This window comes from Molossus molossus, unplaced genomic scaffold, assembly GCF_014108415.1.
Source record: "Molossus molossus isolate mMolMol1 unplaced genomic scaffold, mMolMol1.p scaffold_m16_p_13, whole genome shotgun sequence".
NCBI classification, from domain to species: domain Eukaryota; kingdom Metazoa; phylum Chordata; class Mammalia; order Chiroptera; family Molossidae; genus Molossus; species Molossus molossus.
The window spans coordinates 2552951-2570427 of NW_023425348.1; the positions used below are offsets into that span (position 1 = coordinate 2552951).

Genomic DNA, 17477 nt, shown 5'->3' on the forward strand with positions numbered 1-17477 from the left:
GGTCAAGCTGTGCTGGATAAGATTATGTTTCTATGAGGACTGGGTAAGGGTGAGTCAGAAACAAAGCCTCCAACAGGGAGGAGTTATTACTTCACATTTCAAAACATGGGTTGAAAATTTAGTGCTGTTTGATCAGCACTTTGGAGGCAAGGACATCCAGTATATGTTAGCCTCTCTGAGCAAAATACTGTCCCTCTGACCCTGGAATCAGCCCTCTGGTGCTAGACAGCATTTCTCCATGAGACGGCAGACTGAACAACTTGGCGAGGACTTGCAGAAGCCCATCTCCTCTGGGTAACTTGAGACTTCAGGCTGAGGTTGCTGAAAAAATGCTACCTGGATGGTACAGGACCCAGGAGTCCATTAGGTGTCTAGTGTGTGTATGGCTATGTTCAGTGTGAGTTAGGAGCAGACTGGGATGTTACAGCATTCAATTTGATAGCTGCCCGCCACATTGTGACTACTGAGGCTTGAATTGTGGCTAGTAAGCATGTTGAAATGATAATAGTTTGAATATATTATGTTAAATTAAACAGTATTTAAATTAATGTCACCTGTTTATTTTTCCTTTTTTAATGTGGACATTAGAAAAAATTTAATTGCACATGTGACTCGATTATATGTCTAACGAACAGCACTCTGATATATGTGTACTCAGTATTCTCTTGCTCACTGACAAGAAGTCCACTTCCATGAGGGAGTACTCTAGAGTAAAAAATGGCAAAACTCAAACTGTTTTAGTGGAATGTTAAAAAGCTAATTTTGACCCAAGTCACCAAGGAAGGTGTTTTCTCATAATAATCACAATCTATTATTAGGTTTGGACGGATCTGCTACTAAGGGTTTCTCCCTCTTTCTCAGCACAACACACCTCTTCATACTAGAGGACAGATACAGCTATAGTTCCCACAAAAAAATGTTTGAAAACCTCCTCCTGATTCACCTTCTCTGTCAATATTCTTAGGTGATAATTGGGTCACAGATACAGATGTTAATATTTATATCATGTGAGCTCATGTGATGTGTCTTGCAATTTCTACAGAAGTGGCTGAACCTGCTGAATCAGCACAAACTACAGATACCCTCAAGCTTTGTCCTCATGAAGAATTTCTGAAACTACAGAAAGAAATGGCTGGAGAGGTACTTACTATGTTCTGTCTGTAAAACAGAAAAAGAGAAACAATTGCTTTCACTAAATGCACAATTGCTTAAAGCACTAAGTGCAGAGAGGTGGGTGGGACAGTGGTAAACTTTCCCAGAGATGCTATGAGCCAGGGAAAATTACCCAGCCTCACACAGACGGCAGGTCCCTTTCCGCCCCATGACAACATATAGATCCCACACTTTATTTATTTGTTCTCCTATCTGGGACTTATTACAATTAAGCCGTAGTCCTAGAACCAAAATATGTATAAGATAACGTGGCTGAGTAGTAATTATTTGAATTCCTCATGAAAAGCTTACACAGGAAATTAGCTTTGAAAATATAATTAAAGCCTGAAAACACATTATGTATTAATATGTTAAAAACGATACTGAAATAATGATGTTACCAAAGACAAAGGATCGTGGATGTATTTATATTTAGCAGTTTTTTACGAAATTTGATCTGAACCTGGAATACCGAGAAACATTTGTTTCGGCCAAGAAGAGAAAAGAGAACATTAGGGAAGAAAGTGTTTTAGTCTCAAGATTCTTGAGCAAGTATGTTCTGGGTCTATTCCTGGGGTCTTGAAAATAAATCACATTCTTTCTTTTCTTTTTTTTTCAGAGTAATTTTTTTAAGTAATCTGACGGTCCTCGATCACTTTCAATTCTCACTTCTTTCTCGTGTTCATTCACTCCATTACAAAGAAAAAGGCAGGATCTCTGGCACAGGAGAGGGGAGAGGGCAGCGCTATGAGCCTGTAACAAAGCAACAGTGACTAGTATATGAAGGATTGAAAGATATTTAGGTAAATCAAACTCACTGCGTGTCCATTTCCTGCAGATCTATCCAATAAAGGACAGAATGGGCCGCACTTGCCTGGCTCTCATCATTTGCAACAGAGAGTTTGATCACCTTCCAGTCAGGGAGGGAGCTGAGCTTGACATCACAAGGATGACGGAGCTGCTTGTGGGCCTTGACTACAATGTGACTGTGGAAGAGAAGCTCACAGCCAAGGTGTGCCCCACCCCAAACATGGTCGTGTTTGACACACGTCCTCCTCCCAACAAATTAATATTGTAATGTTAGCCGAATACTTTCAACCTTAGGCCACGTGTGTGTGTGTTTATAAAATGAAATTATTAGATAGGTGAAATCAGTCTTTTTCGAGCCCCAAATGTCCTCAATTCCATAAAACTGGACAAAAAGTGATGGCATGTATACCCACACGATTTTTAGTTACAAATATGATTAGGATTCAGACCCAATATTCCCAGATAATTCTAATGTAATGAATGTTTTCAAAGCATGTACTCGCCATATAAATACTGAGTCCTGGTTTGTCCCAGGGCCTATTTTTGGCACTGGGGTAGGACTGTGAATGAGACTGGATGTTCCAAGCTGGCATTGATTTAGATTTGCTGGTGGGGGGAGCAAGGACAATCACATTAAAAGCAAAACAGAAAATTTCAGAGATATGGTGTGTCTTTGTGCCTCTCAGTAAGGGTGAAAAGAAAGTGAAACAAGTAAAAGAAAACATAAGAGCAAATTGGTGAGTGTGGAGTAATTGTTTTGATGGAATGGTCAAGAAGAGCCTTGTTAGGGACAGAGGAGCTGACAGATGACTGCCAGTAACAAGACAAGTCTGGAAATACGTGAATAAAATACATTCCAAGAGTGATGACTGCAAATGAAAGACCTGAACTGAATATGAAGCGGGCACATGGGAAATACAGAGAGACCAGTGTGACTAGAGCCCACAGGGGAGGGAGGAGGGAAGAGACAGTATACATATGTCAGGAGTTTTATTCTAAGCACAGTAAGAAGGGTTTTTGAAGGCTCCTATTAAGTACTGAGATAAAAGACAGAGCTATATAGAAAAGTATCTAAGTTCAAATAAGCAGTTGTGAAATATACAAGAGGTGGTTCGGCAGTGTCAGCAGGAGCCGACGGAAGCCCCTGCTCTGCTGAGGGAAGGAGAAGGCAACGGCCAGAATCGAGCAACCACGACAGGAAGGCGCAGTGATTGGAACATGACACATGTTACTTGTACTGCTCATGGTAAATAGGAGGTCTGATTAATGTCAGTCTTGGTCCTATTAAAGTAAGACTTGGTGGTCTTTTTCAGGACATGGAGTCAGTGCTGGAGGCATTTGCTGCCTGCCCAGAGCACAGGTCCTCAGACAGCACATTCCTAGTGTTTATGTCTCATGGCATCTTGGATGGAATCTGTGGGACTCAGCATAGTGATGAGAAGCCAGATGTGCTACCTTATGACACCATCTTCCGGATATTCAACAACCGAAATTGCCTCAGTCTCAAGGACAAGCCTAAGGTCATCATTGTCCAGGCCTGCCGAGGTGGTGAGTTCGACGTGAAAAATCCAAAGGGCATGTGTTTGCCAAGGATTGTGACATGTTTTTGTTTTTAGGAGAAACAATCTTAGACCCCATTCAGTGCAAATAGTGAATTGGATTCTCGAGAAACTCCAGGTACAGGGTTGGTATTGTGAGAAATTATCTTTTAGATAAGAAATATTCATCTGATTAAAAACAAGGTAAGTAGTGAAGGAGTCTTCAGAATTTCTAAATTGAAGTTGAACAAGAATATTTAAACTTTGGAGTAAAATCACTTTAATGACAGCTTTACTTGACAATGCTTTACAAATATTTTGACATTCTCTGGCTTGAGGAGACTTTCATCTAAAATGGGGCTGTTCTGCAATAGTGGCACCCTGTTTTTCCTCATGCATTATCATTATCATTATTATTTTTTTAATCCTCACTCAAGGACATTTTTTCCTTTTTGTTCAGATAGAGTGAGAGTGAGAGAGACAAGAGAAACATCGACGTGGAAGGGACACATCAAGTGGTTGCCACACACACAACCCAACCAGGGCTGGAGAAAAACTGTAACCAAGGTACGAGCCCTCAGCGGGAACCAAAACTGGGACTCTCTGGATCGCAGGTCGACGCTCTAGCCGCTGAGCCAAACTGGCCTCGGCTCCTCACGCATTATTGAAGGAGAAATAAGGAGGGAGATGAGGGTACTTAGGACTGCTGTCAAAATTTCCTTTGACTTTTTCTTCTGACTTCCAATTGCCTCTTAGCTTGTTGGAGCAGTGTTTGGGAGAAAAAGCAAAAATAACTTAGCTAAAAAATGGTAACTAGGCTAAGAAATTATGCATATAAGACTTTAACTCCTATGCTCTTCTTTGCAAAAGGGTCTTTTAGTGTTACAACACTGTTACTATTTACTGATAAGATGCTGTCACTATTAATTGGCACATTGTTCAAAGACATTAGAGAGAGGCCAAGTTATGTGTGTGGGGGAAGGGGCTTAGGGTGAGTGTGCGTTCGTGCATGCATGTGTGTGTGTCTGTGTGTGGAACTGGTGAGAATAAACATTTAAAAAGAATGAGGCGGGCAACTGTGACAGTCATCCTGAGGGAGGTACACAGTGTGTACTAAGTTAATGTCTCTACAGCAAATCGCGGGGAACTGTGGGTCAGTGACTCTCCAGCACCCGTGGCAGACAACTCTTCACAGTCACCTGAGATCCTGGAGGACGATGGTGTTTACAAAGCTCACGTGGAGAAGGACTTCATTGCTTTCTGCTCCTCAACCCCGCGTAGGTGTCTTTCAGTTACAGACGAGAGTGTGTGGGCCTGAAGCCAGCTCTGAATGATTCTAGAACATTAAGATAGGCTCTATGCAGGTCTGAGACACGTTTTGAGTGCTGTCAAAATAATTTACATTTATCTCATTTAGTCTATGGAAACAGATATTTTACATTTTTTTCCTTTCTTTAAAATTGTACTTTTATTCTAAGTGCTTCACTTGACAAATATATACCAAACATTAAAACAATCCAATACAGGAAACCCGGTTTACCATACACCATTTATTAACAAATAATTGACTCAATTTTCTATCAAATCTGCTTAACATTTTGAAAAGAATTTTTATGGATCCCGGACTGGCTGTTCTTTTTTAAATAATCAAGTTCAAGCCTTTTTCTGCATATTTACACGTGATGCTATTTAGAGTGGTGCATTGCGTGGTTCAGCGGGATGCAGATGTCCTTTAAAAGAGGTAGAAAATGATATGATGAGACATATTAGGCCTAATAATAGGAGATAAGTGTTTACTTCTTGACCTTTAGGTAGTATCTTAAGAAAACTTACATTTGATTTTTTCTAATTAGCATATTTTTGCGTTGTCTTTTTTTTTTTTTTTTAACCACTTAATGGAGGTTAAATTGATATACAAGAAGGTATATACTTAATGTATATAATGTGAGTTTGCATATGAATATGAAACTGTAAAACCATCACCACAATTAATGCCATAAACCTATCCCTCCCCTGAAAGTTGCCTTTGAATTTGTTCATCTGCTTTGTTTATTATATTGTGAAAGGCAGTATGATATATACTCTGTAACAACCTTGGGACCAGGTGGCCAAGTTTTGTTGCTTACTCTATGAGCTTGGAGAAATTCTTGGATCTTCCTGAGTGTTTATTCTTTCTTCTGTAAAATGGGATAATTCCTGTTATCTCTCAAGTCTTTTATCAAAGCCAAGTGAGTAAACCTGAGGCATGTAGCAAAATTAGTTCCAAGAATATAATACGATCATTATGTAATTCTGATGAGTTATTCCTAGAGTTAGACCTTTGTGGAACATTTAGAGATATAAGTGTTTCCCCTAAACATATCAAGTTAATTCCCAAGCTCTGCTTTATATATACATATACAACAAAAGTATAATAAAAGAATAGATAAGGCCACAGCCCAAGGCTTACACTCCTTATCTTCACAGATAATGTATCCTGGAGAGACAGAACTAAGGGTTCTCTCTTCATTACACAACTAATCACATGCTTCCAAAAATACTCTTGGAATTGTCACCCAGAGGAAGTATTTCGAAAGGTAAGCTTCTTTTTCCTTTTCTAACAACATATATATATATATATATATATATATATATATATATAAATATATATATATATTTTAGTTCAGGAAGACTTTACTATTATTCTTATTTCAAGTGACAATGACAGACTTTTTCAGGCAAACAAAAAAGTAGAGCAGTTCCCGGTTTCTGTTACCCAGGGGTTTAAAATATGATTTAGAAAAGGAAGATGTCAATATACTACCTCAGAAGATGAAAATAGAAAAAATAATATAACATGTGAGCTTACTTGTTCTGGGCTATAAATTCTTAAAATTAAAAGAATGGAAAGTATTTTGAATTCATTTGTATTGTTCAATTTATTAAATAAATGTATATTGAGTTTTCTACTTGGTGATTGTTGCTATCCTGGTGACACAGGTTAGAAGTGACACTGTGTCATAGGCTGCCAAGGCCTACATTGTTGTGGGAGAGATGGATCCTAAACAAGTCGGCCAACAAACATATCTGTCATTACAGACTGCAGGAGGGTCAAAAAAAATCAAAGGCACATGAAGGAAAACACAGGAGAAGACATTTTTTGAGTGGAATGGTCCAGAAAAAAAGATATTTATTTCCCCACTTAAGATAGGCCTCATCCCTCCTAACTTGTTTTTCTCCACAGTTTGACCACCACTTGTTTGTTATATATTTTGTTTGATTTTTATCTGCATTCACTCATATGAAGGCAAGAATTTGCTCGATACCTCAACATGCTGGCACTTAGAAAGTACTATTCATTTAATAAGCACATTCATGAATAAATGAACAGATATTCCTTTTGGTCATTTTCTTAAGGGAGAAAGATGTTGTATTAAGAATATGGGAAAGTGTGGTTGTTTTTATGTTTAAACTACAGAGAGCAGCAGCACTCCTGTAGGAAAAGAAGAATATACCTTTAATAAATGCAAGAAGATTGCATTGTAACATGAGTTAGGGTCTCTGTGAATGAGAATTTAGAAAACTAAATTCTGTTGGATGAATAGGAATGAGATATTTTACTTTCTAGGATAAGTCTAGAAATAGTATTATTGTTGGGGAGAGGTCCTCATCTTCAACAGTTGCTGCAATATTTTGTGAAAAGGTATTTTCAGAGACTTTCATAAAAGGATGAGATATTGTAGAAATCATTATTTCTCTGGAATTACTGCCCCTCAGTTTCAAGGTCCCATTTCTCTTTGTCCTACCAAAAAGAAGTCCCTATTTTGTTTTCAGCAGAGCTAAAATCAAAGCCAGTGTCCATAATTTCTGTTCTACGTCTCCACAGTCTAATACAGCATCAGGCTAACCGAACTTGTGTTCCCTGCTTGAGTCCGTCAGTCCATTGCATGTGGGGTTCGCATGGCCATGGGCCATGGAGAGAACAGGGACAGGAGCAAAGCCAAAGGAACCAGAGAGCCAAGATGGCCATGCAAGAGTGCGAGCTCCTTTATCTGCAGGACTAGGTATTCCCAAATTTTCATGGGTCTGCAAAGGCCCGGCCTACTGTAGTTAATCCATTGTTCCCCTGGCTTGAATGACAGGCACTTTTTCTGTGTCACTCCAGCTCATTATACATATGTTCATCTCCTGTTTGTTGGATCCCCCACCCAGTGCTCTGCAGGGAATGGGCCAGTGGTTCCCTGTGGAGTGTGACATTGCAGCTTCCTGGTGAAGCTGCCCAAATGGTATGCCTATAATGTCTGGCCTTCTTCCTTTGCTCCTTTCTTATTCTTAATAACTATCAACAGAATCAATACAATCTCATTATCTGTCAGTGGCAAAAAAATTCAGAGGTCAGCTTGGTAGTGGGAATGTGAAAGTTGTTGTGTTCAAGTCTGAGGGATAAAATTTTGTTTTGTGCCTTACAGAATTAAGGAATTAGACTTGGAGGTTAAAGATAGAGAATCTTTGAGATCCCATTGTTATGAACTGACCCTTAGAGATCAGTTTAAATCTATTGATCAGGAACAGAAAATAGAGGAAATGAACTTTGAAAGACTTTGAGTTAGGCATGAGGTATTGAAATAAAGACTGTATATATTCTGACATGGGGCATTACTTCTAAAAGGTTGGGTAGCAGTGACAGGTGGTTAGAATATCCATGGGCTTTGTCCCATCAGCTCTAGGCATACCCTTCATTCCCAGAATCTTTTGGCTCATGGTACAAAATGTTTTCTGAGAGTGAATCAGAGTTATGTTTCATCAGATGCTCTTTTTGTTTCTAGGTACAACTATCATTTGAAACACCACATGTTAGAGCCCAGATGCCCACCACTGAACGAGTATCCCTGTCAAGATATTTCTACCTATTTCCTGGCAACTGAAAAGGTACGTATCAGAGCTGTTGGCAATATTCCGGGAAAGTAATATTAGTGGTGAGGTCCAATGACCAATGGCAACTAATTGCTTGAGTGCTCAAATTTATGTTGCTTGTTGATGTATTTGATGATTTGATGTTATTTTTTGCTCTACTTATATGAATCTGGATCCACAATCAATAAATCAGTCAGTCAGCCAATCAAGGAGATAAGCCAGGCTAACACAAGAAGTAATAAACAATGAAGTACACAGGGTAACAATTAATAAAACAGAAATGTACTCATGTTTCCATTATTCTCTCTCTTTCACACACACACACACACACACACATTATCTAACATTGTCTCAGATTCTGAAAAAAACAGACAGCAGAACAGATGACTGTGAAGGAAGCAGTTCATCGATCCCTTGAGGGCAGATGTCACATTGCGACATTGAACTCCCATTACCAGACAGTATAAACGTGATCTTGGACTGCAGTTTTTGTGTTGAGGCAGACTCTGGCTCTCTGACTGTCCTCACAGTGTAGATCACAGAATACTCAGTGTCTGCTCTCAGATCCTTACTTACTGCTCAGAAATCCCTTCAAGCATCCATGTTGACACACATCTTAAAAAATAAATATATTGATAATGGTCCCACCGAGTTTAGTTCCAATAATTATTTTCCTCATTTATAACAGCTTTATATCACACTGTACTAGAAGTATATTATCAAGTTCCCTCTCAGCCGCATAATTAAAATTATATTTTATAGTAAAGTTTATCTCAATACTTGAAATCTTTATCTACTATCTTCTACCCCTGGCTTGTGACTCCCTGGTTGCATAATTGTGTAGCTCCTTCATCAGAATAGCTCTTACTGCCTAATTAGTCCTATAGATCCACATTTAGGAATTGAGCTATTTGACTAATATTTATCAAGTGCTTACTATGTTCTAAGATCTGTTCTAGAATCTTGGGATATACTGGTGTACAAAATAAATAAAGTCCTTGTTCTCAGAAAGCTCACACTCTAGTGAGTGGAGACAGATTCTAAGTACATATGTAAATATATGTCGGAGAGTGATAAGAGCTAAGACGAAACTAAAGAAAATTAAAAAGATGGAGGTTGTACCAAAACAGATAGATTATTCAGGAAAGACTTCCTTAAAGTGATAAAATAATGAAATAGAACACAGCGTAGACAGAGTGGGCCAGTGAGCCTTATGCGTCTGTGCAGAAAGACTGTTCCAGCACAGGGACCAGCTAGCAGAGATGCCCTGAGCAGAAAGGTGCTCAGCTTGTTTGCCAAAGGCAGGGGGCAGGAGGAGAATGAGAGTGGGGAAAATGCCAAAGACAAATTCATGAAAACGGGGAAAAGCCTTATCACATGGACCTTGGTGATTACAGGGTAAATGTTCTAAAATGTTTATCCTGAGTACATAGGAAACCTTTGAGTGCTTTTGAACAGAGACGTGAGATCATCTAATCGGATGTTACAAAGATCACCCTGAGTACTTTCTGTGAATATTCTACAAGGGTCACAGTTAGAAGCCAAGAGAAGTGGCAAAAACACATGGAAAAGGATGAACAAGCAAATATGATAATAGCTGGATTGAAGGCTTCTGGGAATTACTATCTTCACCTTGTGTTTTTTTCTTCTTCAGAAAATGACTGGGAGTGCTGCCTCCTTTATCAACTTTGAGAAGCACCTTTACCAGTTTGGCACACATATTTAACCCTTTGTATTTAAATAAAAATAAAAACAAATAAACTGCATCTTTGGGTCCTTTATAATAGAGAAGAGAATTTAAATTAAAATGATAGGCGAGTAAAAATGAGTGGAGAACGCTAACTGGATTTTCTAGCTCATGACTCATAAGCCCAAAGTCACACAGTTCGTAGGTGGACATAGCAGGATTTGAACTCAACAGGACTTGCTCTGGAATCTGAGTTCTTAATCACGGCTCTGCATTGCCTTTCCAAAGCAATGAAAAACAGAAATTATTAGGGTTCTGAATTATAAAGTTTAACTGAATTTTGAATTGTAAAAGTTAACTAACACTACGAAGAATGATGCTGTTTATATTTCTTTACTTGGTTTGTCTATGTGGAAATATGAGACATATCATAAACAACCAAAAATACATATTATAGGGACCTCATTCTACCACTGTGTGATAATATTAAAAACCCAATAACAAAGATTTTCACACATCATTGCACAGTTTGAAAAAAAAACACACACATACAAACACACATATTTATATTGCATATACATACACTAGTTGCATACAAACACATACAAAAACAAGAAAGATAAAAAAGTATAAACTAAGCACTGAACCTGAGGATCCAGAAAAATACTAAACTGATAATAAAATAGAAAATGCAAATAATAAATATTAAAAAGCAAAAATCAATTAGATGTTAATGAGAAAAAATTGAGCAAGTCAGCAAAAACTGGTCTTTTAAAAAGGCTAATTGCAGACATTCAGTAAGATTGAGTGTGAACTATTAGAGTTAGCACAAAGACAGTATCAGAGATCCAAAACTATCACAAGAGAATTCCAAAGGGCCCGCGGAATGAATGGAAGCTACACAGACCATCTCCCAGGCCAAACTGGAATTACTATTAAAATAAGACAAATCATCAGGAAAAGGCAACAGAAAAACAGCTTGTGAGGACCATATAACCAGGGACACTGATCCGATCCTGGTAGGATTGCCGAGGTGTGAAATGTGGGCTGGGAGCCCATGGACAGCAGCTGTCTAACCTGTGAGTAGCGCCCTCGGGTTAAAATTCCAAGCAGCTCTACAGCTCAGAGCCAGGACAGAGCACTAAAATAGCCGCAGCCACTTACCTGGGGCTCCGGTAGAGGGAGGGCAACTGGACTGAAACTGTGTGGGCACACTCGAGATTTGGAGGACACTCAGAGCTTTTCCTCAGTTGTGGCCAGGAAGGAAGGTTGTCATCTTACTCCTTCCCAGGGCTCCAGGGAGAGGCAGCAGCCACTTCCTCAGAGATTCCACCCCACCTGGTGGGGCATTGAAATGCAAATTATGACTCATTAACAATCAGCATCTGCCCCACCATCTGGAAATCCCCTTAGGCTGAACACCTGAGGGAGTTTTTCATTCAACTGAGAAACCAAGGCTCTTCAAGTAACCTCTACTAATAGCCTCTAGGCAAAAATCTAGAAGATAACTGGATCATTTCTGGGCTTGCAACTCTACCTAGGAAAGTAAGACTTGACAGTGATGTTTAAAGTGGGTCCTCTCGCCCTGGCCAGTTTGGCTCAGCGGTTAGAGCGTCCGCCTGCGGTCCTGAGAGACCCGGGTTCGGTTCCCGCTAAGGGCACGTACTTCGGTTGCAGTTTGTCCCCGGCCCTGGTTGGTCGTGCGGGTGGCAGCCACTCGATGTGTCCCTTTCACATCGATGTTTCCCTCTCTCTCTCTTCCTCTCTCTCCCTCCCACTCTGTCTGTACAAAAAATGAAAAAATGTCCTCGGGTGAGGATAAAAAAAAAATAATAAAAGAAAAAATAAAGTGGGTCCTCTCACACTCAACCAAACCCAGTAGAGGGAGCCTAAAACAGCAAAACACCAACACCCACAGGGAAAATTTGGCAGGCTCCAAAACACACTGAGATAGTCAAAATGGTGAAACATAGAAAAAAATCCCAAATGAAAGAACAAGAGACCTCTACTGAAGATGAGATAAATGAAACACAGTTAAGCAAGTTAACAGAGCTAGAATTCAGAGCCATGACCTTGAGGAAGCTCAACAGCATGTGTAAGGACACCAGCACGAAGAGTAAATTCATAGAAACATTGAAAATCAGCCAATTGGAAATTAAAAACCACCCAGGAAAAAAATGAACAATGACATAGCAGAAATAAAGAACACATTGGAAGGACTAAACAGCAGAGTAGAAGAAGCTGAGGTCTGGATCAGTGAATTAGTAGACAAGGTAGAAAAAATCAACCAATCAAAAAACCAAAAGAGATTCCAAAATGGCGGCAGAGTGAACGGAAGCTACACAGACCATCTCCCAGAACCAAACTGGAATTACAACTATAACACAGACAAATCGATGGGAAAAATAAACAGAGAAGCAGCTTGCGAGGACCATATAACCAGGGACACTGACTCAATCCTGGTTGGCTTGCAAAGGTGCGAGATGGGGGCTGGGAGCCCACGGTCAGCAGCTTGGCAGCGGCCTTAGCTGGGAGCAGCACCCTCAGGTTACACTCACAAGCGGCTCCACAGTGCAGAGCCAGAACAGAGGCTATGAAAGCCACAGCCACTCACCTCGGGCTCTAGCAGAGGGAGGGCAGACTGGACTGGAACTGTGTCAGGACACTCAGGATTGGTAGGGCACTCAGAGCTTTTGCTGAGTTGCTGCCACACAGGACGGTGGCCATATTGCTCCTTCCCAGGGCTCTGGGGAGAGGCAGCAGCCCCTCCCTCAGGATTCAACTCCACCTTGTGGGCCATTGAAGTGCTAATTGATGCTCATTAACAACCAGCATCTGCCCCACCCTCATAAAATCCCCTTAAGTTGAGCAACTGAGGGAGTTTTTCAATCAACTGACAACCCAAAACTCATCAAGTAACCTTGACTGCTAGCCTCCAGGCAAAAAGCTAGAGGACAACAGTACCTTTCCTGGGCTAGCAGCTGTAACCAGGAGAGTAGACTTGACGGTAGTGTTTAACATGGGTGCTCCCTTGCCCATCTAAACCCAAGAGAGGGAGCCATAAACAGCAGAACACCAACACCCACAGGAAAAACTTGGCAAGCTCCAAAGCCCACTGTGATAGCCAAAATGGTGAAACACAGAAACAGAAGCCAAATAAAAGAGCAAGAGACCACCACTGAAGATGAGATCAATGTGGAGCAGTTAGGCATGTTAGGAGAGCTAGAATTCAGAGCCATAATCTTGAGGAAGCTCAACGAAAGCTGAGGATCGGATCAGTGAATTCGAAGACAGGGTAGAAAAATCAACCAATCAGAAAACCAAAAGGAAAAAACGATTAAAAAACAGGAAGACAGCTTAAGAGAACTGTGGGACAACTGCAAACGCAATAATATTTGCATCATAGGAGTCCCGAGGAAGAAAAAAATAAGCAAGGGATAAAGAAATATTCAAAAAGATAGTGACAGAAAAGTTCCCTAATTTGTGAAGAAAGAAGGCATTGAAGTTAAGAACAGAGAGTCCCAAGTAAGAAGACCCAACAGGCCTACACCAAGACACATAATAATTAAAATGTCAAAAATTAAAGACAAAGAGAGAATCCTAAAAGCAACAAAAGACAAGCAACAGGTTACCAACAAAGAAAACCCCATAAGGCTCTCAGCTGACTTCTCACAACAAACACTACAGGCCAGAAGGGAATGGCATGAAGTAATCAAGGTCATGAAAAACAAGGATCTGAATCCAAGACTACTCTACCCAGCAAGGCTATCACTCAAAATAGAAGGTCAAATAAAGAGCTTCCCAGACAAAAAAAGGCTAAGGGAATACATTAGCACCAAACTAGCACTACAGGAAATGTTAAAAAGACTAATGTAATTAGTAGAAGAAATGGGAAGAAAATATAACCACACTAAAAAAATATATGGCAATAAATAACTATATATCAATAATGACGTTAAATGTAAATGGATTGAATGTTCTGATAAAAAAACACAGAGTAGCTGATTGGATAAGAAAGCATGACTCATTTACATGTTGTTTACAAGAGACCCACCTCACAACAAAGACTCACATGAGTTGAAAGTAAAGGGATGGAAAAAAATTTTCCAAGCAAATGGAAAGCAAAAAAAAACATGGGATAGCAATATTTATATCTGATAAAATAGATTTCAAACGAAGCCATAACTAGAGACAAGAAGGCCACTACATAATATTGAAAGAATCCATCCAGCACGAAGATATAACCTTGATAAACATATATGCACCCAATATAGGAGCACCAATATATATTAAAAATCTTCTGGAGGACTTCAAAGGTGAAATTGACAGCAATACAATCATAGCAGGCGACTTCAACACCCCGCTGCCACCACTGGATAGATCCTCTAGACAAAAAATTAGCAAGGAAACAGAGACTCTAAATGAAGCACTAGACAAAATGGATTTAATAGATATCTACAGAGAATTAAACCCCAAAACTGCAGAATTCACATTCTTCTCAAGTGCACATGGGAAATTCTCAAAGACAGACCACATGATAGGACACAAACTAAGTCTCTACAAGTTCAAGAAGATTGAAATCATATCAATCATCTTCTCAGATCACAATGGCATGAAACTAGAAATCAATTGAAATAAGAACATGAAAAAACATTTCAACACATGGAGGCTAAATAGCATGGTATTAAACAATGAATGGGTAACTGAGGAGATCAAGGAAGAAATGAAAAACTTCCTAGAAACCAATTGAAAATGAACACACAACAACACATAATCTCTGGGATGCAGCAAAAGCAGTTCTGAGAGGGAAGTTGCTAGCACTTCAGGCCTACCTCGAGAAACAAGAAAAATTTCTAATTGACTGTCTCACCTCACAAATTAAAGAATTAGAAAGCAAAGAGAAAGAAAACCCCAGAGCAAGTAAAAGAAAGGAAATAGTAAAGATCTGAGCAGAAATAAATGACATAGAGACCAAAAAAACAATTCATAGGATCAATGAAACAAAGCACTGTTTTTTCGAAAATATAAACAAGTTTGATGGACCCTTAGCAAGACTCACCAAGAAACAAAGAGAGAGAACCCAAATACACAAAATCAGAAATGAAAGAGGAGAAGTAACAACCAACACCACAGAAATACAAAAGATCGTTAACAGCTACTATGAATAACTATACGGCAACAAATTCGACAATCTAAACCAAATGGACAATATTCTAGAAACACACAGTCTCCCAAAACTGGACCGGGAAGAGATAGAAAATTTGAACAGACAAATAACAACTAAGGAAATTAAAGAGGTAATCAAAACTCTCGTAACAAACAAAAGCCCAGGCCCAGATGGCTTAAGGGGGGAGATTTACCGAATATTCAAAAAAGAACTAACACCCATTCTCCACAAACTATTTCAAAATTCAAAAAGAAGGAAGACTTCCAAACACATTCTATGAGGCTAGCATAATTTTAATTCCAAAACCAGAAAAAGACACTACAAAGAAAGAAAACTACAGGCCAATATCCCTGATGAACAGAGACGCCAAAATTCTGAACAAAATATTATCAAATTGGATCCAGCAATACACCAAAAAATTATTCACCATGAGCAAGTGGGGTTCATCCCAGGGATGCAAGGCTCGTACAATATTCACAAATCAATAAATGTGATACACCACATAAACAAAATAAAGAATGAAAACCACATGATCATATCAATAGATGCTGAAAAAGCATTCGACAAAATCCAGCACCCATTTCTGATAAACACCTTCAGCACTGTGCGAATAGAGGGATCATATCTCGACTTAATAAAGGCCATATATGGAAAACCTACAGCCAACATCATACTCAATGAGCAGAATGTAAAAAGATTTTCATTAAGAACAGGAACATGACAGGGATGTCCACTTTTGTCACTCTTATTAAACGTAGTACTGGAAGTCTTAGCCACCGCAATCAGACATGAGGAAAAAAATAAAAGGGATCCAAATTGGAAAGGAGGAAGTGAAATTGTCATTATTTGCAGATGACATGATATTGTACGTAGAAAACCCTAAATATCCCATCAAAAATCTACTAGACTTAATAAATAAATTTGGCAAATAGCACGATACAAAATTAACGTCAAGAAATTGATGGCATTCTTGTACACCAATGATGAACTCACAGAAAGAGAAACTGAAAAAACAATCCCATTTACCATTGTGCCAAAAAAATTAAGATAGCTAGAATAAACTTAATCAAAGAAGTAAAGGAACTGCTTGCAGAAAACTACAGGACATTGAAAATGAAATAGAGGAAGATACAAAAAAAGTGGAAGCCCATACCTTGTTCATGGATTGGAAGAATTAACAACATTAAAATGTCCATATACCCAAAGCAATCTATAGATTCAATGCAATCCCCATCAAAATACCAAAACATATTTCACAGAACTAGAACAAATACTGCAAAAGTTCATATGGAACCCAAAAAAGTCCTCGAATAGCAACAGCATTTTGAAAAAGAAAGACAAAGTAGGTGGGATCACAGTACCAGATATCAGGTTATACTACAAAGCCACTGTAATCAAACAGCCTGGTACTGGCACAAGAACAGGCATATAGACCAGGGGAACAGAACTGAAAACCCAGAAATGGAACCTAGGCAATATGCTTAAATAATATTTGACAAAAGTGGCAAGAGCATACAATGGAGTAAAGACAGCCTTTTTAATAAATGGTGTTGGGAAAAATGGGACAACTACATGCAAAAAAATGAAACCTAGACCATCAACTTACACCATACACAAAAATAAACTCAAAATGGATAAAAATTCTTAAATGTGACCCCATGAATCCATAAAAATTCTACAAAAAAATGTAGGCAACAAAATTTTGGACATCATACAAAGCAGAATTTTCACTGATACATTACTTAAGGCAACAGAACAAAGGGAAAAAATGAACACATGGGACTACATCAAATGAAAACGCTTCTGAACAGCAAAAGAAACAATCATCAAAATGGAAAGGCAACCCACTGTATGGGAGAACATCATTACCAATGATACATCAGATAAGTGGTTAATTTCCAATATATATAGAGGGTTCATACAACTCAACAAAAGGAAGACAAAGAACCCAATTAAAAAATGGGCAGAGAAGTGAGTAGACAACCTCTCCAACAGGACATACAACTGGCCAAGAGACATATGAAGAAAGGCTCAACCTCACTAGTCATCAGAAGATGTAATTAAAACACAATGAGGTATCACCTCACCCCTGTCAGAATGGCCGCCATCAACAAATCATCAACAGTAAATGTTGGCGAGGGTGTGGAGAAAAGGGGACTCTAGTGCACTGCTGGTGGGAATGCAGACTGGGGCAGCCACTATGTACAAACATATGGTGTTACCTCAAAAA

At 39.1% G+C, this 17477-nt stretch overlaps 2 protein-coding genes across 2 annotated transcripts in view; both read left to right on the plus strand.

Moving 5' to 3' along the window:
- The first annotated feature begins 640 nt into the window (after positions 1-640).
- Positions 641-10107, plus strand: LOC118628466 (caspase-13-like). The gene is made up of 7 exons (XM_036259444.1): positions 641-1140; positions 1991-2164; positions 3276-3510; positions 4634-4777; positions 5967-6076; positions 8306-8408; positions 10048-10107. Exons 1-6 carry the CDS (start codon positions 1021-1023, stop codon positions 8402-8404), a joined length of 882 nt encoding a protein of 293 aa, XP_036115337.1. The 5' UTR covers positions 641-1020; the 3' UTR covers positions 8405-8408; positions 10048-10107.
- LOC118628467 (caspase-13-like) overlaps positions 1059-17477 on the plus strand; it is a 24896-nt gene continuing 8477 nt past the window's right edge. The window contains 1 exon segment of the mRNA XM_036259445.1: positions 1059-1140. Within this exon segment, the coding sequence (XP_036115338.1) occupies positions 1129-1140 (12 nt within the window). The 5' untranslated portion in view covers positions 1059-1128.

Coding starts and splice junctions, on each gene's coding strand:
- LOC118628466 (XM_036259444.1), top strand. CDS start 1,021: ATGTGTCTTGCAATTTCTACAGAAGTGGCTGAACCTGCTGAATCAGCA. Junction 1,141..1,990: donor AGAAAGAAATGGCTGGAGAG/GTACTTACTATG, acceptor CATTTCCTGCAG/ATCTATCCAATAAAGGACAG. Junction 3,511..4,633: donor TGTCCAGGCCTGCCGAGGTG/GTGAGTTCGACG, acceptor ATGTCTCTACAG/CAAATCGCGGGGAACTGTGG.